General features: G+C 46.6%; 4 protein-coding genes across 4 annotated transcripts; all 4 read right to left on the bottom strand.

Annotated features, from left to right (window-relative positions):
• Nucleotides 1-1,555: 1,555 nt before the first annotated feature.
• Nucleotides 1,556-2,116, bottom strand: LOC113897804 (interferon beta-3). The gene has a single exon (XM_027550780.1). The coding sequence runs from the start codon at nt 2,114-2,116 to the stop codon at nt 1,556-1,558; it is 561 nt and encodes a 186-aa protein (XP_027406581.1).
• Nucleotides 2,117-5,270: 3,154 nt separating this feature from the next.
• On the bottom strand, nt 5,271-5,831 carry LOC113897803 (interferon beta-3). Its single transcript, XM_027550779.1, has one exon. The coding sequence runs from the start codon at nt 5,829-5,831 to the stop codon at nt 5,271-5,273; it is 561 nt and encodes a 186-aa protein (XP_027406580.1).
• A 3,153-nt stretch (nt 5,832-8,984) lies between these two features.
• Nucleotides 8,985-9,616, bottom strand: LOC113897801 (interferon beta-3). Its single transcript, XM_027550778.1, has one exon. It carries the CDS (start codon nt 9,543-9,545, stop codon nt 8,985-8,987), a length of 561 nt encoding a protein of 186 aa, XP_027406579.1. The 5' UTR covers nt 9,546-9,616.
• A 9,972-nt stretch (nt 9,617-19,588) lies between these two features.
• LOC113896989 (interferon beta-2-like) lies at nt 19,589-21,290 on the bottom strand. Its single transcript, XM_027549141.1, has one exon. The coding sequence runs from the start codon at nt 20,386-20,388 to the stop codon at nt 19,828-19,830; it is 561 nt and encodes a 186-aa protein (XP_027404942.1). The 5' UTR covers nt 20,389-21,290; the 3' UTR covers nt 19,589-19,827.
• Between the last annotated feature and the right edge of the window lie 1,740 nt (nt 21,291-23,030).

Raw genomic sequence — 23,030 nt, 5'->3', positions numbered from 1 at the left:
CAGCGGAGGCGATGAGAATATTGGCGATAGGACGCTGGGGTAGAGTCCTGCACCACGTGAAACCCGGCGGGGCTGCGGGGTGGGGGTGGGGGAGGCTGTTGCCCATAAGACGACTGGAAAGTGTTGCGGACAGAGTGAAAGCCGACGAGGAGACGGGAGGCTGTGGGGCAACGGGGGCGGCGCGGCGCTCGCTTTAGATGCGGCGGTGGCTGAGATTATTCGCTGTCGGACGATGGGCGGGCTTGGTGCTCAAAGTGAAGCACAGCGGAAGCGGGGAGACCATCGTCTATGGGGTGATGGGAGGGAGTTTCTCATACAAGGGAGCCCTGCTCGGCTTTGAGACGCTGAGTCCGCGTTGCGGACAAAGTGAAACGTGACGGTGGCGAAAAACTACTGGTGGTGGTGGGACGATTGGACAGCTTTGCGACAGAGTTAAACCCGACGGAGCGATGAGACTACCCGACGACGAATGAGTGTGGTCCACACAGGGGAACCTGGACGTGGCGATAATAGAATATTTTCATAATAAAATATACTTATTTTAAATGAAATATTTCACTTTTCCAATTTTATAATAAATTTATAGAAGGTATTTTAAATCTTAAGCATAGAATATTAAAGTATATTTGTATATAGCTGTAGCAATTTGTTAAACTTTATTAAAACTGTATTTCTGTGTACCAAAACAAGTATTTAATATCGTTTTACTTTTCTATCTTTTACGAATATAAACTTAATATTTTCAAGATGACTTTTCCCTTATTTTTAATTGCGTGAATTAGCATGTTTGACAGTTTCTAACGACCCCCAAGACAGTCTTAAGTAATTTTTGACTCATGTTCCTGAAACCTCTTTGTGAGGACTACGTTGTTGGAAATAAGGGGTTGGAGTGTACAAGCAACTGAGGACATTTAGAAGGTCCGAATTTTTCATTTACTTTAGTAAGAATTTTATAAGTTAAGTGGAATTTGCCCAGATTTTGTTGGCATAAAGAAGGCTTACATTGTAAGACTCTCACATGTAAAGTGGTGTACATTTTCCCCGAAGTGAAAAAAAGAAAAGGCAACCCCCCCCCCCCCAACATCATATAGAGGGGCCCTACAGCATGAGCTGTCTGGTACATTTAAAGAAGTGACCCAGAGAAGCGCAGGTAGACTGTATGGGTACATGGAGGGCATGCATAGAACTTGGACATTCCCCACGGCTTCCTTGTATTTTAAATGCCTCAAAGGCAGGGCCAGAAACTCTCCTACTCTGCAGGCTTGTTTTGCAATGAATGTCTCCAAGGTGCTCTGCAAGTTTTAATGTGTGTTGTCACATAAATCAAGTTGAGATTGAAACCGCCACGTTGACTTTTGTTTCATAAATAATTTATTTCTCACATAAAAGTTTAAATAAATGAATAACGCATAAATCAATTTAAAAATAGCTTAGTCTTTAATGTCCATTGAAATCCAGTGCATTGCACTGTCAGTTACTTTAAGAGCCTCTGCTGGCTGAAGCATCTCAGCTCAAAGTCACATTGTCCCTTCCCAGAGCCACAGGTGGGAGGTGTTCAGTCACGGAGGGAAGCTGTTAGTCTCATCAGGAAAGAAAAGTTCGTGAGTATTTGCACTCGCACGACTGTCCAGGCACACCTGTTGTACTCCTTGGACTCCAGGTACTGCACGAGGTTGAAGTAATACTTCTTCAGGTGAAGAACGGTTGTGTCCCCCATGGTGAAGTTTTGCTCCTGCATTATTTCCTTCTGGATTGGCTGCAGACGATTCATCTGCCCATAGAGTTCCACAAGGAGGTCCTCAATGATGGTCTCAGACCAGCCAGTGCTGGAGAAGTCTCTGGTGAGAATATTGAAGATCTGCTGGAGCATCTCATAGATGACCAATATGGCATCTTCCTTCCGGAACTGCTGTGCTTGGTTCATCTCCTCAGGGACCTGGAAGTCCATCCTGGCCTCGAGGCAATGTTGAGGCGTTGAATGTAACTGCCCCAGGAGTTTCTGACACACCTCAGCGCTCCGCCTTTGCTGGAATCGGAGCAAGCTGTAGCTCCTGGAAAGAGCTGTGGTGGAGAAACACAGCAGGAGAACCATCGGGAGGAGGCACCGGTAGGTCATGATGAAAACAGGCACAGGGCTGCCCGTTCTGCTAGTAGATGCTGACGCTGAGTCTTCAAGGGCTTGCAGAGTGAATGGCCTTCCTCCTTGAGTGTGGGCTACTTATATAGGATGGCCCTCGGAGAGGAATTTCCCACTTTCAGTTCTCCCTTTCAGTTTTCCTTTGTCATTTAAATTATTCGTTGCCTCTATAACTTTGGCAGAAAGTGAAGAGGAACTAAATAAGAGCCTCTTTATGCAAGAGGAGAGTGAAAAAGTTGGCTTCAAGCTCAACTTTCCGAGAACAAAGATCATGACATCATCCCTCCATGCCAAATATATGGGGAAACAGTTGCAACAATGTCCGACTCTATTTTGGGGGGCTCCAAAATCACTGCAGATGGTGATTGCAGCCATAAGGTTAAAAGACGCTTACTCCTTGGAAGGAAAGTTATGACCAACCTATCCCGCGGTGGCTAGGAGACGGTTGCTGTGGGATGATGGGAGAGCGTTCGGCACAAAGTGGAGCACAGTGGCCGCGATGAGACGACTGGCTTTACCAGGATTGGGGGGCGGAGTGGGGGCCGGGATGGACGGTCGAATCCCGCGGTGGATCCGACACTCTTCGCTGTGGGACTATGGGAGGGAGTTCGGAACAAAATGATACACAGTGGCCGCAATGACAGTATCGCCTATCGCGGGCGATTCCCGCGGTGTCGATGAGGCTATTTGCTGTTGAGGTCAAATATACACCCGGCGGTGGGGATGAGACCTTGGGTGATCTGAGCATGGTGATCTGAGCAGTTTGAAGAAAAGTGAACCACCGCGGTGGCGATGGGACTATTGGCGATGGGAAGGCAGGACAGCAATGATGTGCACAAAGGGGAAACCGGCGGCGGCAGTGAGCCTCTAGGCGATGGGACCACGGGCGGACGTTGGGCATAAAGGGGAAACTGGTGGTGGCTTTGAGAAGAGTGGACGAACGCGTTGCGGACAAAGTGAAAGCCAGCATCGGCGATGAGACGCGGTCTCATCGTATAGACGTATCGGCACAGACGGTGTCTACCGGGACTGTGCGAGGGCGTTGCTCAGGTTGGGGAGCCTGGAGCTGGCCAGGAGACTATTCCCGATGGCACGATGGGACGGCGTTCTGCACAAAGTGAAACAGGACGGTGGGATGAGCCCTTGGGCGATGTCCTTGGAGTTGAAGTGCAACACCGCTTTGCCGATGAGCCTATCTATCGGCGCTGGGACCATGGGAGGTCGTTGGGCAAAAAGGGGAAGTCGGCGGTGGCTAGAAGTCTTGGTTTCCAGAGGATAGATTGCGTTGCGGACAAAACGAAAGCCAGCACCGGCGTTGAGATAGACAGCTTGGAGACTACTGGCTTTGGGACGATGCCTACTGGCGGTGAGACCTTGTCGGAGCGTTGCAGACGGAAGAGAACCCGGCGGTGGCTAGCAGAGTATTGCCTAGGGCACGATGGGAAGGCGTTGCGAACGGAGTGCACTTCAGCCCTGCAGTAGGGATGAGACCGGACAAACGGGGACCCTGAGGTGGCGGTTGAACTACCGATGTTTGCGCTGAGAAGTCGGAGGGCTTGCGGCGAGTGTAAAACAGCGGAGGCGATGAGAATATTGGCGATAGGACGCTGGGGTAGAGTCCTGCACCACGTGAAACCCGGCGGGGCTGCGGGGTGGGGGTGGGGGAGGCTGTTGCCCATAAGACGACTGGAAAGTGTTGCGGACAGAGTGAAAGCCGACGAGGAGACGGGAGGCTGTGGGGCAACGGGGGCGGCGCGGCGCTCGCTTTAGATGCGGCGGTGGCTGAGATTATTCGCTGTCGGACGATGGGCGGGCTTGGTGCTCAAAGTGAAGCACAGCGGAAGCGGGGAGACCATCGTCTATGGGGTGATGGGAGGGAGTTTCTCATACAAGGGAGCCCTGCTCGGCTTTGAGACGCTGAGTCCGCGTTGCGGACAAAGTGAAACGTGACGGTGGCGAAAAACTACTGGTGGTGGTGGGACGATTGGACAGCTTTGCGACAGAGTTAAACCCGACGGAGCGATGAGACTACCCGACGACGAATGAGTGTGGTCCACACAGGGGAACCTGGACGTGGCGATAATAGAATATTTTCATAATAAAATATACTTATTTTAAATGAAATATTTCACTTTTCCAATTTTATAATAAATTTATAGAAGGTATTTTAAATCTTAAGCATAGAATATTAAAGTATATTTGTATATAGCTGTAGCAATTTGTTAAACTTTATTAAAACTATATTTCTGTGTACCAAAACAAGTATTTAATATCGTTTTACTTTTCTATCTTTTACGAATATAAACTTAATATTTTCAAGATGACTTTTCCCTTATTTTTAATTGCGTGAATTAGCATGTTTGACAGTTTCTAACGACCCCCAAGACAGTCTTAAGTAATTTTTGACTCATGTTCCTGAAACCTCTTTGTGAGGACTACGTTGTTGGAAATAAGGGGTTGGAGTGTACAAGCAACTGAGGACATTTAGAAGGTCCGAATTTTTCATTTACTTTAGTAAGAATTTTATAAGTTAAGTGGAATTTGCCCAGATTTTGTTGGCATAAAGAAGGCTTACATTGTAAGACTCTCACATGTAAAGTGGTGTACATTTTCCCCGAAGTGAAAAAAAGAAAAGGCAACCCCCCCCCCCCCCGCCCCACATCATATAGAGGGGCCCTACAGCATGAGCTGTCTGGTACATTTAAAGAAGTGACCCAGAGAAGCGCAGGTAGACTGTATGGGTACATGGAGGGCATGCATAGAACTTGGACATTCCCCACGGCTTCCTTGTATTTTAAATGCCTCAAAGGCAGGGCCAGAAACTCTACTGCTCTGCAGGCTTGTTTTGCAATGAATGTCTCCAAGGTGCTCTGCAATTTTTAATGTGTGTTGTCACATAAATCAAGTTGAGATTGAAACCGCCACGTTGACTTTTGTTTCATAAATAATTTATTTCTCACATAAAAGTTTAAATAAATGAATAACGCATAAATCAATTTAAAAATAGCTTAGTCTTTAATGTCCATTGAAATCCAGTGCATTGCACTGTCAGTTACTTTAAGAGCCTCTGCTGGCTGAAGCATCTCAGCTCAAAGTCACATTGTCCCTTCCCAGAGCCACAGGTGGGAGGTGTTCAGTCACGGAGGGAAGCTGTTAGTCTCATCAGGAAAGAAAAGTTCGTGAGTATTTGCACTCGCACGACTGTCCAGGCACACCTGTTGTACTCCTTGGACTCCAGGTACTGCACGAGGTTGAAGTAATACTTCTTCAGGTGAAGAACGGTTGTGTCCCCCATGGTGAAGTTTTGCTCCTGCATTATTTCCTTCTGGATTGGCTGCAGACGATTCATCTGCCCATAGAGTTCCACAAGGAGGTCCTCAATGATGGTCTCAGACCAGCCAGTGCTGGAGAAGTCTCTGGTGAGAATATTGAAGATCTGCTGGAGCATCTCATAGATGACCAATATGGCATCTTCCTTCCGGAACTGCTGTGCTTGGTTCATCTCCTCAGGGACCTGGAAGTCCATCCTGGCCTCGAGGCAATGTTGAGGCGTTGAATGTAACTGCCCCAGGAGTTTCTGACACACCTCAGCGCTCCGCCTTTGCTGGAATCGGAGCAAGCTGTAGCTCCTGGAAAGAGCTGTGGTGGAGAAACACAGCAGGAGAACCATCGGGAGGAGGCACCGGTAGGTCATGATGAAAACAGGCACAGGGCTGCCCGTTCTGCTAGTAGATGCTGACGCTGAGTCTTCAAGGGCTTGCAGAGTGAATGGCCTTCCTCCTTGAGTGTGGGCTACTTATATAGGATGGCCCTCGGAGAGGAATTTCCCACTTTCAGTTCTCCCTTTCAGTTTTCCTTTGTCATTTAAATTATTCGTTGCCTCTATAACTTTGGCAGAAAGTGAAGAGGAACTAAATAGCCTCTTTATGCAAGAGGAGAGTGAAAAAGTTGGCTTCAAGCTCAACTTTCCGAGAACAAAGATCATGACATCATCCCTCCATGCCAAATATATGGGGAAACAGTTGCAACAATGTCCGACTCTATTTTGGGGGGCTCCAAAATCACTGCAGATGGTGATTGCAGCCATAAGATTAAAAGACGCTTACTCCTTGGAAGGAAAGTTATGACCAACCTATCCCGCGGTGGCTAGGAGACGGTTGCTGTGGGATGATGGGAGAGCGTTCGGCACAAAGTGGAGCACAGTGGCCGCGATGAGACGACTGGCTTTACCGGGATTGGGGGGCGGAGTGGGGGCCGGGATGGACGGTCGAATCCCGCGGTGGATCCGACACTCTTCGCTGTGGGACTATGGGAGGGAGTTCGGAACAAAATGATACACAGTGGCCGCAATGACAGTATCGCCTATCGCGGGCGATTCCCGCGGTGTCCATGAGGCTATTTGCTGTTGAGGTCAAATATACACCCGGCGGTGGGGATGAGACCTTGGGTGATCTGAGCATGGTGATCTGAGCAGTTTGAAGAAAAGTGAACCACCGCGGTGGCGATGGGACTATTGGCGATGGGTAGGCAGGACAGCAATGATGTGCACAAAGGGGAAACCGGCGGCGGCAGTGAGCCTCTAGGCGATGGGACCACGGGCGGACGTTGGGCATAAAGGGGAAACTGGTGGTGGCTTTGAGAAGAGTGGACGAACGCGTTGCGGACAAAGTGAAAGCCAGCATCGGCGATGAGACGCTGTCTCATCGTATAGACGTATCGGCACAGACGGTGTCTACCGGGACTGTGCGAGGGCGTTGCTCAGGTTGGGGAGCCTGGAGCTGGCCAGGAGACTATTCCCGATGGCACGATGGGACGGCGTTCTGCACAAAGTGAAACAGGACGGTGGGATGAGCCCTTGGGCGATGTCCTTGGAGTTGAAGTGCAACACCGCTTTGCCGATGAGCCTATCTATCGGCGCTGGGACCATGGGAGGTCGTTGGGCAAAAAGGGGAAGTCGGCGGTGGCTAGAAGTCTTGGTTTCCAGAGGATAGATTGCGTTGCGGACAAAACGAAAGCCAGCACCGGCGTTGAGATAGACAGCTTGGAGACTACTGGCTTTGGGACGATGCCTACTGGCGGTGAGACCTTGTCGGAACGTTGCAGACGGAAGAGAACCCGGCGGTGGCTAGCAGAGTATTGCCTAGGGCACGATGGGAAGGCGTTGCGAACGGAGTGCACTTCAGCCCTGCAGTAGGGATGAGACCGGACAAACGGGGACCCTGAGGTGGCGGTTGAACTACCGATGTTTGCGCTGAGAAGTCGGAGGGCTTGCGGCGAGTGTAAAACAGCGGAGGCGATGAGAATATTGGCGATAGGACGCTGGGGTAGAGTCCTGCACCACGTGAAACCCGGCGGGGCTGCGGGGTGGGGGTGGGGGAGGCTGTTGCCCATAAGACGACTGGAAAGTGTTGCGGACAGAGTGAAAGCCGACGAGGAGACGGGAGGCTGTGGGGCAACGGGGGCGGCGCGGCGCTCGCTTTAGATGCGGCGGTGGCTGAGATTATTCGCTGTCGGACGATGGGCGGGCTTGGTGCTCAAAGTGAAGCACAGCGGAAGCGGGGAGACCATCGTCTATGGGGTGATGGGAGGGAGTTTCTCATACAAGGGAGCCCTGCTTGGCTTTGAGACGCTGAGTCCGCGTTGCGGACAAAGTGAAACGTGACGGTGGCGAAAAACTACTGGTGGTGGTGGGACGATTGGACAGCTTTGCGACAGAGTTAAACCCGACGGAGCGATGAGACTACCCGACGACGAATGAGTGTGGTCCACACAGGGGAACCTGGACGTGGCGATAATAGAATATTTTCATAATAAAATATACTTATTTTAAATGAAATATTTCACTTTTCCAATTTTATAATAAATTTATAGAAGGTATTTTAAATCTTAAGCATAGAATATTAAAGTATATTTGTATATAGCTGTAGCAATTTGTTAAACTTTATTAAAACTATATTTCTGTGTACCAAAACAAGTATTTAATATCGTTTTACTTTTCTATCTTTTACGAATATAAACTTAATATTTTCAAGATGACTTTTCCCTTATTTTTAATTGCGTGAATTAGCATGTTTGACAGTTTCTAACGACCCCCAAGACAGTCTTAAGTAATTTTTGACTCATGTTCCTGAAACCTCTTTGTGAGGACTACGTTGTTGGAAATAAGGGGTTGGAGTGTACAAGCAACTGAGGACATTTAGAAGGTCCGAATTTTTCATTTACTTTAGTAAGAATTTTATAAGTTAAGTGGAATTTGCCCAGATTTTGTTGGCATAAAGAAGGCTTACATTGTAAGACTCTCACATGTAAAGTGGTGTACATTTTCCCCGAAGTGAAAAAAAGAAAAGGCAACCCCCCCCCCCCCCCCGCCCCACATCATATAGAGGGGCCCTACAGCATGAGCTGTCTGGTACATTTAAAGAAGTGACCCAGAGAAGCGCAGGTAGACTGTATGGGTACATGGAGGGCATGCATAGAACTTGGACATTCCCCACGGCTTCCTTGTATTTTAAATGCCTCAAAGGCAGGGCCAGAAACTCTACTGCTCTGCAGGCTTGTTTTGCAATGAATGTCTCCAAGGTGCTCTGCAATTTTTAATGTGTGTTGTCACATAAATCAAGTTGAGATTGAAACCGCCACGTTGACTTTTGTTTCATAAATAATTTATTTCTCACATAAAAGTTTAAATAAATGAATAACGCATAAATCAATTTAAAAATAGCTTAGTCTTTAATGTCCATTGAAATCCAGTGCATTGCACTGTCAGTTACTTTAAGAGCCTCTGCTGGCTGAAGCATCTCAGCTCAAAGTCACATTGTCCCTTCCCAGAGCCACAGGTGGGAGGTGTTCAGTCACGGAGGGAAGCTGTTAGTCTCATCAGGAAAGAAAAGTTCGTGAGTATTTGCACTCGCACGACTGTCCAGGCACACCTGTTGTACTCCTTGGACTCCAGGTACTGCACGAGGTTGAAGTAATACTTCTTCAGGTGAAGAACGGTTGTGTCCCCCATGGTGAAGTTTTGCTCCTGCATTATTTCCTTCTGGATTGGCTGCAGACGATTCATCTGCCCATAGAGTTCCACAAGGAGGTCCTCAATGATGGTCTCAGACCAGCCAGTGCTGGAGAAGTCTCTGGTGAGAATATTGAAGATCTGCTGGAGCATCTCATAGATGACCAATATGGCATCTTCCTTCCGGAACTGCTGTGCTTGGTTCATCTCCTCAGGGACCTGGAAGTCCATCCTGGCCTCGAGGCAATGTTGAGGCGTTGAATGTAACTGCCCCAGGAGTTTCTGACACACCTCAGCGCTCCGCCTTTGCTGGAATCGGAGCAAGCTGTAGCTCCTGGAAAGAGCTGTGGTGGAGAAACACAGCAGGAGAACCATCGGGAGGAGGCACCGGTAGGTCATGATGAAAACAGGCACAGGGCTGCCCGTTCTGCTAGTAGATGCTGACGCTGAGTCTTCAAGGGCTTGCAGAGTGAATGGCCTTCCTCCTTGAGTGTGGGCTACTTATATAGGATGGCCCTCGGAGAGGAATTTCCCACTTTCAGTTCTCCCTTTCAGTTTTCCTTTGTCATTTAAATTATTCGTTGCCTCTATAACTTTGGCAGAAAGTGAAGAGGAACTAAATAGCCTCTTTATGCAAGAGGAGAGTGAAAAAGTTGGCTTCAAGCTCAACTTTCCGAGAACAAAGATCATGACATCATCCCTCCATGCCAAATATATGGGGAAACAGTTGCAACAATGTCCGACTCTATTTTGGGGGGCTCCAAAATCACTGCAGATGGTGATTGCAGCCATAAGATTAAAAGACGCTTACTCCTTGGAAGGAAAGTTATGACCAACCTATCCCGCGGTGGCTAGGAGACGGTTGCTGTGGGATGATGGGAGAGCGTTCGGCACAAAGTGGAGCACAGTGGCCGCGATGAGACGACTGGCTTTACCGGGATTGGGGGGCGGAGTGGGGGCCGGGATGGACGGTCGAATCCCGCGGTGGATCCGACACTCTTCGCTGTGGGACTATGGGAGGGAGTTCGGAACAAAATGATACACAGTGGCCGCAATGACAGTATCGCCTATCGCGGGCGATTCCCGCGGTGTCCATGAGGCTATTTGCTGTTGAGGTCAAATATACACCCGGCGGTGGGGATGAGACCTTGGGTGATCTGAGCATGGTGATCTGAGCAGTTTGAAGAAAAGTGAACCACCGCGGTGGCGATGGGACTATTGGCGATGGGTAGGCAGGACAGCAATGATGTGCACAAAGGGGAAACCGGCGGCGGCAGTGAGCCTCTAGGCGATGGGACCACGGGCGGACGTTGGGCATAAAGGGGAAACTGGTGGTGGCTTTGAGAAGAGTGGACGAACGCGTTGCGGACAAAGTGAAAGCCAGCATCGGCGATGAGACGCTGTCTCATCGTATAGACGTATCGGCACAGACGGTGTCTACCGGGACTGTGCGAGGGCGTTGCTCAGGTTGGGGAGCCTGGAGCTGGCCAGGAGACTATTCCCGATGGCACGATGGGACGGCGTTCTGCACAAAGTGAAACAGGACGGTGGGATGAGCCCTTGGGCGATGTCCTTGGAGTTGAAGTGCAACACCGCTTTGCCGATGAGCCTATCTATCGGCGCTGGGACCATGGGAGGTCGTTGGGCAAAAAGGGGAAGTCGGCGGTGGCTAGAAGTCTTGGTTTCCAGAGGATAGATTGCGTTGCGGACAAAACGAAAGCCAGCACCGGCGTTGAGATAGACAGCTTGGAGACTACTGGCTTTGGGACGATGCCTACTGGCGGTGAGACCTTGTCGGAGCGTTGCAGACGGAAGAGAACCCGGCGGTGGCTAGCAGAGTATTGCCTAGGGCACGATGGGAAGGCGTTGCGAACGGAGTGCACTTCAGCCCTGCAGTAGGGATGAGACCGGACAAACGGGGACCCTGAGGTGGCGGTTGAACTACCGATGTTTGCGCTGAGAAGTCGGAGGGCTTGCGGCGAGTGTAAAACAGCGGAGGCGATGAGAATATTGGCGATAGGACGCTGGGGTAGAGTCCTGCACCACGTGAAACCCGGCGGGGCTGCGGGGTGGGGGTGGGGGAGGCTGTTGCCCATAAGACGACTGGAAAGTGTTGCGGACAGAGTGAAAGCCGACGAGGAGACGGGAGGCTGTGGGGCAACGGGGGCGGCGCGGCGCTCGCTTTAGATGCGGCGGTGGCTGAGATTATTCGCTGTCGGACGATGGGCGGGCTTGGTGCTCAAAGTGAAGCACAGCGGAAGCGGGGAGACCATCGTCTATGGGGTGATGGGAGGGAGTTTCTCATACAAGGGAGCCCTGCTTGGCTTTGAGACGCTGAGTCCGCGTTGCGGACAAAGTGAAACGTGACGGTGGCGAAAAACTACTGGTGGTGGTGGGACGATTGGACAGCTTTGCGACAGAGTTAAACCCGACGGAGCGATGAGACTACCCGACGACGAATGAGTGTGGTCCACACAGGGGAACCTGGACGTGGCGATAATAGAATATTTTCATAATAAAATATACTTATTTTAAATGAAATATTTCACTTTTCCAATTTTATAATAAATTTATAGAAGGTATTTTAAATCTTAAGCATAGAATATTAAAGTATATTTGTATATAGCTGTAGCAATTTGTTAAACTTTATTAAAACTATATTTCTGTGTACCAAAACAAGTATTTAATATCGTTTTACTTTTCTATCTTTTACGAATATAAACTTAATATTTTCAAGATGACTTTTCCCTTATTTTTAATTGCGTGAATTAGCATGTTTGACAGTTTCTAACGACCCCCAAGACAGTCTTAAGTAATTTTTGACTCATGTTCCTGAAACCTCTTTGTGAGGACTACGTTGTTGGAAATAAGGGGTTGGAGTGTACAAGCAACTGAGGACATTTAGAAGGTCCGAATTTTTCATTTACTTTAGTAAGAATTTTATAAGTTAAGTGGAATTTGCCCAGATTTTGTTGGCATAAAGAAGGCTTACATTGTAAGACTCTCACATGTAAAGTGGTGTACATTTTCCCCGAAGTGAAAAAAAGAAAAGGCAACCCCCCCCCCCCCCGCCCCACATCATATAGAGGGGCCCTACAGCATGAGCTGTCTGGTACATTTAAAGAAGTGACCCAGAGAAGCGCAGGTAGACTGTATGGGTACATGGAGGGCATGCATAGAACTTGGACATTCCCCACGGCTTCCTTGTATTTTAAATGCCTCAAAGGCAGGGCCAGAAACTCTACTGCTCTGCAGGCTTGTTTTGCAATGAATGTCTCCAAGGTGCTCTGCAATTTTTAATGTGTGTTGTCACATAAATCAAGTTGAGATTGAAACCGCCACGTTGACTTTTGTTTCATAAATAATTTATTTCTCACATAAAAGTTTAAATAAATGAATAACGCATAAATCAATTTAAAAATAGCTTAGTCTTTAATGTCCATTGAAATCCAGTGCATTGCACTGTCAGTTACTTTAAGAGCCTCTATATCTTTGGCAGAAAGTAAAGAGGAACTAAATAAAGAGCCTCTTTATGCAAGAGGAGAGTGAAAAAGTTGGCTTCAAGCTCAACTTTCAGAGAACAAAGATCATGTCATCATCCCTCCATGGCAAATATATGGGGAAACAGTTCCAACAGTGTCCGACTTTATTTTGGGGGGCTCCAAAATCACTGCAGATGGTGATTGCAACCATAAAATTAAAAGACGCTTACTCCTTGGAAGGAAAGTTGTGACCAACCTAGATAGCATATTCAAAAGCAGAGACATTACTTTGCCAACAAAGGTCCCTCTAGTCAAGACTAGGGTTTTTCCAGTTGTTATGTATGGATGTGATTTGCATCATAAAGAAAGCTGAGCACCCAAGAATTGATGTTTTTGAACTGTGGTACTGAAGAAGAGCTTTGAGAGTCCTTTGGACTGCAAGGAGATCAAACCAGTGTAAAGGAGATCAACCCTGAATATGCATTGAAAGCACCGGTGCTGAAGCTGCTGCTCTAATACTTTTGCCACCTGCTGAGAAGAAACTGACCCTTTGAAAATGACCCTGATGCTGTGGAAGGTTGAGGGCAGGAGGAGAAGGGGCAACAGAGGATGAGATGGTTGCTTGGCATCACTGACTCAATGAACATGAGTTTGAGCAAACTTGGGAGATAGTGAAGGACAGGGAAGCCTGGCATGCTACAGTTCATGGGGTCATACACAGTCAGATATAACTAAGCGACTGAACAAAAATATATACACATATATAAATACACACACACTTGTACAATATACATTAAATAAGTACACACGTGTGTTGCTACTTTAACATAAAAGGGTGAACAGCAAATGTTTACTTGAATTGCTATCTTATCCTCTGTTATTTATTCTCCTGCACCATAAATGTTACCTCATCAGCAGGATAGCAGGAAGACTAATTAAGTGACTGGTAGTGTTATTAATAGACTAAGCATAGTAATGTGTCAAACATTTTATATAGTGTTTCATCAATTGCAATTAATTTTCTCTCTTAACTCTTTGTGGATACAACAATTTGTTTTTGTTTTTGTTTTTGTCCTCCCACACAGCATGTGTGAGATAGTTTTTGAAGCTCATTTTTAGGAAGACTGTCTTCAACTTTCCATTTCCAATATTTAGAAGATCAGGATGAGGCTCTTGGGCCTGGACCCAAATGGAAGACTCACTCATCACGTTTTCTTCAGTCATCCTCAAGTAGTTGCAAGGAACTGCCTGATTCTTCTTTTCTTGTCTCCCTCAGGTAGTAAGGAAACAGCCTGTAATGTGTCTACACTGTGGATATTTTCCTGTAGGCAATGCCTTTGGGAATCAGCTTGAAAATTTCTTTCAAACAGCCGATGATACTGTGAACTATGACTGGCATTCTTGTCGTTCTCCCCAAAGCTGAACTTGGAGAAAAAGCATTTGGGTCAGATTGTATTTTAACATAGTGTGTGCAAGCAGGAACAATACTTGTTCCCCTTGACTCCTACCAGAACTTCATTTGAACAAATAGTGAAAACGTGAAATGTGGTCTCATGCCGTGTCAAGTACAAACTAGCACGTGCCATTGGCACTTGCCATCTACCTACAAGGATTCAATCGTGTTCTTGCAGCTGCTGATTTTTAACACCCCTGGAAAGGAATGTAAGGTGGAAAGCAGAAGTGAGGCATGCTGTGTGCAGCGAAAACTGGCAGAACAAGTCTTTAGAAGGTTAGCTATCTTCAGGAGCCCATTTTAAGAACTCAGTTTTCTATCTCCTCATTATCTAGAAAGCAGGAACATCCTTCATGGTGATGACTGCTTCTTGTGACTCCAAGAAACCTCCCCGACACTGGCAGAAAACTTCCACAAAAAACAGGCACATGAGTACATGTATTACCCCTTCACCAAAATCACATATATCCTTCTGTGTGTCTTTGGAACAGCTTCTCAGAGCTATCTGATGTGCTGTCTCCTGGGCTGCAGTCCTCATTTTGCCCCCCAGACACTTAACTTTCAACTATCATGTTGTGCATTTTTGAAAGTCAGCACCCTGAACTTATCTCTTCATCCATTCATCACCCAATAGTTTCCCAACTTGCTTGCAATGAGATTCCCATGAGGACAAATCCAGGCCATGGAACGTGAGAGGAAGTGCTCTCACCCTGTATAGTCCTGGCCCTTGGAAACATTCCCTGTGAGCCACCAGACTTCATCCCTTTACTGCCGGGTGTACTAGATCCAAGCACCACAGACAACCTTGGAGTCACATATTGATGATGGAAAAAGCCACAAAACAGAAGGTACCCATGTCCCTGAATCACCCTTTGAATGCGAGCAAACCAGAAGATTCACCTGATCCGGAAGGCCTGTATTGTACTCTTCAGAGAAGGAAAGATAAGTTTCTATTATGATGAAAATCCGCTCAATTTATTCTTTATCTCTATAGCACCTAGACTTAACTGAAAAAGATCTCTAAGAACAGAGGATCCTGGAAACCTGTCCATGAGAAAGTAACACTGACCTCTCAGTATAGAAAATACCAGCCCCTCAGACATCAAGAGACCTTTTAAACGATGATCAAAAGATCTTTATACAAGAAAAGACATTCTGTTTTGCTGTCCACAACTGTTCCTGAAAAATCACGATTTTCATTTCAGTTTTCAGTGCCTGAGGCAGTATGAGTTGCAATTGCTTTGGAACAGGAAGCAAACAATAATGGAATTCATTAGCGAGTGTTACAAATATAGACATCTTTATTGTTGCCATTTCTTTGAGGATTCTTACATGAGGGAAAAGCACTTTTAATTTCCACTCTGACAGCCCCTCGGGCAAAGTGGCTGTATTCCAGCTCCCTGAGGTAGAGATGGATGCCATGAAAATACTCCCGGGCAGGAAGTCCCAATGAGAACAGCACAGATTTTCTCCTTCCATCTGCTCCAGTTGTTTCAGACTCTGATCCGGGCTACAGAGTAGCACGGCTATCCTCCGTGGTGAAGAGTTGGAAGCTCTGCTGGAGCCTCAGATAGTGGTTGCAGGAGCCCCGAGTCATCTGCACTGGAGTGATCATCTCTCTTTTCCAAGGAAATCTGAAGTCCGCTTTGTCCTTTATGCGCGACTGAGAGAGGATCCTTTGCATCTATTTCAAGTGTTTGAAGATTTCCTTGTTTTTCTGGCAGGGGCTACCAGGCAGGTTCCAAGGAAGAGAGCAGGCAGGGATGTAGCAGAGCATCACTCCTTCCACCAGTAAGTGGATGTGGGCCATAGAGAATGTCAGTGATTTGCAGACGACCGGGTGGTGGCGCGCGAGCACCGCGAAACGATGAGCAAAGAGCGCTGAGATGGAACCGCAGACCGCGAGCTTCTCCAGGCGACCGCGGAGTGCGAACGCTGTGGTTCTATCGTTTTTGCTTTCGAATCGTAGTCTTGGGAGATTTTGCAGTTGACTCTCGTGGGGCTGCTGGAGAGACAGGGCGCAAAGTTTCCACAGAGCTTTTTATAGGAGCACTGATTCAAGGGTGCGCATACCATCAGCCCTCTGATGGAAAAGGGCTGGTTTCCACTGTCCTGAGTAGGCAGCCAGAATATTGCATATTCGGAAAGATCGCCTGAGTAGTGGGCTTTCTTTCCACACGTCAACCCGAACTGGTCATGTTTGAGGAAAAGAACCCCCAAGGCGGGGGTTCTGAGCGAGATGAGGCTGATTTTAATGATAGGGGCTCACTTCCGTCGCGATGTAGCCAAAGCTCAGAGAAAGGTACCGGGCAGCGGTGATGGGATTATTGGCGATGTGAAGATGGACAGCGTTGTGCCCAAAGTGAAACTAGAAGGCGAGCAAGAGACTACTGGTTGCAGGCTCATATGGGCCGTTGCTGACAAAGTGAAAAACGGTATCCGAGATGAGACAATTACCCGTGCAGCGTTGATGGGGGTTGGAGGGTGGGGGAGCGTGGTGAACACGCTGGAATCCCGCAGTGGCTAGGAGACGGTTGCTGTGGGATGATGGGAGAGCGTTCGGCACAAAGTGGAACATAGTAGCCGCGATATGACTATTGGCTTTACCACTATTGGGGGTCGTAGTAGGGGCCGGGATGGATGGTCGAATCCTGGGGTGGATCCGAGACTATTCGCTGTGGGACTATGGGAGGGGGAGTTCGGAACAAAATGAAACACAGTGGCCGCAATGACAGTATCGCCTATGGGGCGATTCCCCGCGGTGGCGATGAGACTATTTGCTATGGAACAATGGCAAGAGTTGAGGTCAATTTAAACCCGGCGGTGGGGATGAGATCTTGGGTGATCTGAGTATAGGGCAACTTTGAAGAAAAGTGAAGCACCATGGTGGAGATGGATTTTTGGCGATGGGAAGGCAGGACAGCATTGTTGTGCACAAAGGGGAGACTGGCAGGGCCTGTGAGCCTCTAGGCGATGGGACCACGGGCGGACGTTGAGCATAAAGGGGAAACTGGTGGTGGCTTTGAGAGAGTGGACGAAAGCATTGCGGACAAAGTGAAAGCCAGCATCGGCTATGAGACATTTGTCTACGGGGACTATGCGAGAGCGTTGCTCAGGTTGGGGAGCCTGGAGCTGGCCAGGAGACTATTCCCGATGGCACGATGGGAAGGCTTTCTGCACAAAGTGAAACAGGGCGGTGGGATGAGACCTTGGGCGATGTCCTTGGAGTTGAAGTGCAACACCGCTTTGCCGATGAGCCTATCGGCGCTGGGACCATGGGAGGTCGTTGGGCAAAAAGGGGAAGTTGGCGGTGGCAAAGAGTCTTGGTTTTCAGAGGATAGATAGCGTTGCGGACAAAACGAAAGCCAGCCTGGCGTTGAGATAGACAGCTTGGAGACTATTGGCTTTGGGACGATGCCTACAGGCGACAAGACCTTGTCAGAACACTGCAGACAGAAGCGAACCCGGCGGTGGCTAGCAGAGTATTGCCTATGGCACGATGGGAAGGCGCTGCGAAGAGAGTGCATTTCAGCCCTGCAGCGGGGATGAGATTGGACAAAGGAGGACCCTGAGATGGCGATGAAACTATCGTTGTTTGCGCTGAGAAGTCGGAGGGCTTGCGGCGAGTGTAAAACAGCGGAGGCGATGAGAATATTGGCGATAGGACGCTGGGGCAGAGTCCTGCACCACGTGAAATCCGGCGGAGGTGGGGTTGGGTGAGGCTGCTGCAGATAAGACAGTTGGAATGTGTCGACAGAGGGAAAGCCGACGTCGCGATGAGACGAGAGGCTGTCGGGCACTGGGGGCGCCGTTGCGCTCACTTTAGATGCTGCGGTGGCTAAAATTATTCGCTGTCGTAAAATGGGCGGGTTTGGTGCTCAAAGTGAAGCACAGCGGAAGCGATGAGACTATTGGCTATGGGGTGATGGGAGGGCGTTTCTCATACAGGGGAACCCAGCTTGGCTTTGGGACGCTGAGTCCGCGTTTCGGACAAAGTGAAACGTCACGGTGGCGAAAAACTACTGGTGGTGGGACGATTGGACAGCTTTGCGACAAAGTTAAACCCGGCGAAGGGATGAGACTGCCGGACGATGGATGGGTGTGGTCCACACAGGGGAACCTGGAAGTGGCGACGAGACTATTCGCTGTGGCAAGACGGAAAGGCGTTGGGCACAAAATGAAACACGGTGGCAGCGCTGAGGTTTTTGGCTTCGAGTTGATGGGACGGCTTTGCGGACAAAGTGAAAGCGAGCATAGGTGATGAGACAATGGGCTTGGGGCGGTGGCACCGCGGTGTGGACCAAGAAAACCCGGCGGTGGGGGTGAGACTGTGAGAGATGGGACGATGGGAGGACCTTGAGCACAAAGCGGAGCCAGGTGGAGTCAGTGAGACTACAGGCTTGGAGCCATTTTGGACAACGTGAGAAACAGCCAAGGCGATGAGACTGGCTAGGGGACCCTGGGAGTGCGTTGCAGACAGAGGAGAACTCAGCGGTGGCCAGGGGACAAATAACCATGAGACGGTTTGGGGGACTTTCTGGGGGTGAGACGGAACGCGGCCACCACCTGGGTCGGGGAGCAAAGAACTGTGCGCCCCTGGAATGCTCTGGAATTTTCAGGGTCTTTCAAGGATTCGGCCTTGAAGTGGGGGGAGTAAGTGTTGAATAGCTGAAAACTAGGAATATTTTAAAAAGCACAGCAGTTTATTTTTATGAGTTAATTTTATATTGAATTATATACTTATTTTAAATTAAATATTTCATGTTTCCAATTTTATAATAAATTTATAGAAGGTATTTTAAATATTAAGTATAGAATATTAAAATATATTTTGTATATAACAGTAGCATTTTATTAAACTTTACTTCAACTATATTTTCTGTGTACCAAAACAAGTATTTAATATCGTTTTACTTTCTATCTTTAATGGATATAAACTTAATATTTTCAAGATGACTTTTCACTTATTTTTAATTGCGTGAATTAGCATGTTTGACAGTTTCTAATGACCCCCAAGACAGTCTTAAGTAATTTTTCACTCATGTTCCTGAAACTTCTTTGTGAGGACTACGTTGTTGGAAATAAGGGTTGGAGTGTACAAGCAACTGAGGACATTTAGAAGGTCCGAATTTTTCATTTACTTTAGTAAGAATTTTATAAATTAAGTGGAATTTGCCCAAATTTTGTTGGCATAAAGAAGGCTTACTTTGTAAGACTCTCAAATACATGGTGGTGTACATTGTCCCTTAATTGAAAAAAAAAAAAAGCAAAAACCCCACATCATATAGAGGCCCTCTACAGGATCTGGTACATTTAGAGAAGTGAACAATACAAGCGCAGGTAGACTATATGGATACATGGAGAGCATGCATATAACTTGGACATTCCACATGGCTTCCTTGTATTTTAAATTCCTCAAAGGCAGGGCCAGAAACTCTACCACTCTGCAGGCTTGTTTTGCAATGAATGTCTCCAAGGTGCTCTGCAATTTTTAATATGTGTTGTCACATAAATCAAGTTGAGATTGAAACTGCCACGTTGACTTTTGTTTCATAAATAATTTATTTCCCATATAAAAGTTTTAATAAATAGATAATGCATAAATCAATTTAAAAATAGCTTAGTCTTTAACTGTCCATTGAAACCCAGTGCATTGCATTGTCAGTTACTTCAAGAGCCTCTGCTGGCTGAAGAGTCTCACCTCAAAGTCACATTGTCCCTTCCCAGAGCCACAGGTGGGAGATGTTCAGTCACGGAGGTAAGCTGTTAGGCTCTTCAGGAAAGAAAAGTTTGTGAGTATTTGCACTCGCACGACTGTCCAGGCACACCTGTTGTACTCCTTGGACTTAAGGTAGTACATGAGGTTGAGGTAATATTTCTTCAGGTGAAGAACGGTTGTGTTTCCCATAGTGAAGTTTTTCTTCTGCATTATTTCCTTCTGGATTGGCTGCAGACGATTCATCTGCCCATAGAGTTCCACAAGGAGGTCCTCGATGATGGTCTCAGACCAGCCAGTGCTGGAGAAATCTCTGGTAAGAATGCCAAAGATCTGCTGGAGCATCTCATACATGACCAATATGGCATCTTCCTTCTGGAACTGCTGTGCTTGCTTCATCTCCTCAGGCATCTGGAAATCCATCCTGGCCTCGAGGCAACGTTGAGGAGTTGAAGGTAACTGCCTCAGGAGTTTCTGAGAGACAGCAGCACTCCGCCTTTCTTGCAATCCAAGCAAGCTGTAGCTCCTGGGAAGAGCTGTGGTGGAGAAACACAGCAGGAGAACCATCTGGAGGAGGCACCGGTGGGTCATGGTGAAATCAGGCACAGGGCTACCTGTTCTGCTAGTAGGTGCTGAAGCTGAGTCTTCAAGCGTTTGCAGAGTGAATGGCCTTCCTTCTTGAGTGTCGGCTACTTATACAGGATGGCCATCCATTCTTCTTGAGAGGAATTTCCCATTTTCAGTTCTACTTTTTAGTTTTCCCATGTCATTTAAAGGATTAGTTACCTCTAAAACTCTTTTTCTTTTAAGCTCCTTACTTTTCATACAGTCTGGAAGAATTTCTAATGTTTCTGTAGATTTTCAGTGAATTGCTAAATGCTAAAAAAAAAAAATAGTCTAATCAATTTGAATTATAACAGGGTTCTTTCATTGGGAAAATATCTTTGTCTTTTCATATTATTAGATTCTGTGAAAGGATCTTTATTTCTAAGAGTTTATGATTTTAGAAAAATTTATTTTTTGTATCTAAAATAGAATGGTATAAGCTAAGTTGATCTGAAATATTTTATAGGCCTCAACAATAAGCAGCAAGATATTGCATAACTTTATCAGCCAAAATTTATTGCTTTATTTGACAATCTCAAACTATTCCAAATATAACTAAAAAGTAAAGATTAAGGAATATCTCTATGCAGGCAAATGAATGTTACGCAGACCGTGCATAAAGTCCATGATTTCTCTTATAGGGATCCTTTGTGACAATTGCTGAGGCCCGATGCATATTTATTTTGTACTTACTTCAAATAATCTAAATATCTGATTTTGCACACTAGGGTAAGGATGCAGCAAGCAGGAAAATTCTTTGCTCCTCACTTTGTACCTTTAGAACTGCTTGTACATAAACTTTTCCTCATAATGAAAGAATATTCTGAGATAGGATTCTTAGGTATTTTCATAATTTAGTTTGAAAAAATTGAATAAATATTACTGTAATTTTTACCCTTTATTTTCTCACATTTAAATTTTTTCTATAAGGAATTTATTTTTTGGTATTATAAGAAAATAAAAAGCACCTAGTTATATTCAAAAGCAGGGCATAAAATTGTAGATACAATGCAACTATGTAAGAGTATATCAGATCAGATCAGATCAGATCAGTCGCTCAGTCGTGTCCGACTCTTTGCGACCCCATGAATCGCAGCACGCCAGGCCTCCCTGTCCATCACCAGCTCCCGGAGTTCACTCAGACTCACGTCCATCGAGTCAGTGATGCCATCCAGCCATCTCATCCTCTGTCGTCCCCTTCTCCTCCTGCCCCTAATCCCTCCCAGCGTCAGAGTCTTTTCCAGTGAGTCAACTCTTCGCATGAGGTGGCCAAAGTACTGGAGTTTCAGAGTATATAGGAAAAAAAATAAACTAAAGGAAATATACTAACATTTTAATAGTAATTATGTTTGACTTGTGAAGCTAAACGGTGATTTTTATCCTTTATGTGATTTTCCAGTATGCTACCAGAGAATGTATTCAGCACTGCTCAGAAGAAATATAATTTATTAAAAATTTTAAGAAATTTTAAATTTCTTAATTTAAAATTTTCTAGTAGCCACATCAAAAGAGGAAAAAGAAACAAGTGAGGTTAATTTTAACACTGTATTTTATTGAACATGAAATATCCAAATGTTATCATTTCAACACATACCAATATAAAATTAATAATGAGATAGCTACATTCATCTTTTTCATAGTTCCTTCAAAATACAGTACATACTTTTACAGTCATAGTACAGCTGAGATTGGACTAGTCAAGTGGTCATTTGGCTTCTTGTGGTTGATGTCATGGTGGCCAGCACAGCTCAAGATGGACGGAGCAGCTTGATCAGAGAGCCAGGAGAATTCCCAGTTTGCAGGGACCACACAGAAGGAGCTTCAAGTTGTGGACGAGTTATGTGCTAAGAATCAAGGGGATCAATGGTGGAAAATCAGCTCAGGATGTATTCGGGACAGCCTTGAATGCAAGAGTGTGGCTTTGTACTTAATTCGAGATGTCTTCAGGCAGAGAGGGTGCTAGGTTGTGCCCTGAACAGAAGAATGGGCACAGATGTTGTTGGGAACTGAAGCCGGGAGAAATCCTGCCCAGATGTTCTCATGGCTGTAGAGACTGGAAATAAAGACCAGAGTGAGGAACTGGAAGAAGGGGATGGGCAGAATTGTAAACAAGAATTCTTTTTTCTTCTTTCTTCCCTTTGTCCTCCTCCCATGATCTGCTATTGTGTTTATGAACTGCTTCCTAATCAGGCTCTTTCAATTGCCTTTATGGAGTTTATACCACCTTTGAATTGCCTTCATGGAGTTTATATTGATTTTTGTCAGTATAATTAATTTTGCTATGAAAATCCTTGTTTGTGTCCTTTGGTGCACATTTTTATAGCCTTCTGTTGGGTATATGGCCTAGGATGAAGTAACTGGGTAATAGAATGTGCATATGTTCAGATTTAGTAGATAATAACAAACATATTTTCCAAATGTTTGCACCAATTTATAGTCTCACTGGAGAAAGCAATGGCACCCCACTCCAGTACTCTTGCCTGGAAACTCCCATGGATGGAGGAGCCTGGTAGGCTGCAGTCCGTGGGGTTGAAAAGAGTCGGACACGACTGAAGCGACTTAGCAGCAGCAGCAACAGCAGCATAGTCTCACTATCAGAGAATGGGATGTTAGTTGCATTACTTTCT

This window comes from Bos indicus x Bos taurus, chromosome 8 (assembly GCF_003369695.1).
Source record: "Bos indicus x Bos taurus breed Angus x Brahman F1 hybrid chromosome 8, Bos_hybrid_MaternalHap_v2.0, whole genome shotgun sequence".
NCBI lineage: Eukaryota > Metazoa > Chordata > Mammalia > Artiodactyla > Bovidae > Bos > Bos indicus x Bos taurus.
This window is presented reverse-complemented; position numbering and strand designations above follow the sequence as displayed.

Coding starts and splice junctions, on each gene's coding strand:
- LOC113897804 (XM_027550780.1), bottom strand. CDS start 2,116: ATGACCTACCGGTGCCTCCTCCCGATGGTTCTCCTGCTGTGTTTCTCC.
- LOC113897803 (XM_027550779.1), bottom strand. CDS start 5,831: ATGACCTACCGGTGCCTCCTCCCGATGGTTCTCCTGCTGTGTTTCTCC.
- LOC113897801 (XM_027550778.1), bottom strand. CDS start 9,545: ATGACCTACCGGTGCCTCCTCCCGATGGTTCTCCTGCTGTGTTTCTCC.
- LOC113896989 (XM_027549141.1), bottom strand. CDS start 20,388: ATGACCCACCGGTGCCTCCTCCAGATGGTTCTCCTGCTGTGTTTCTCC.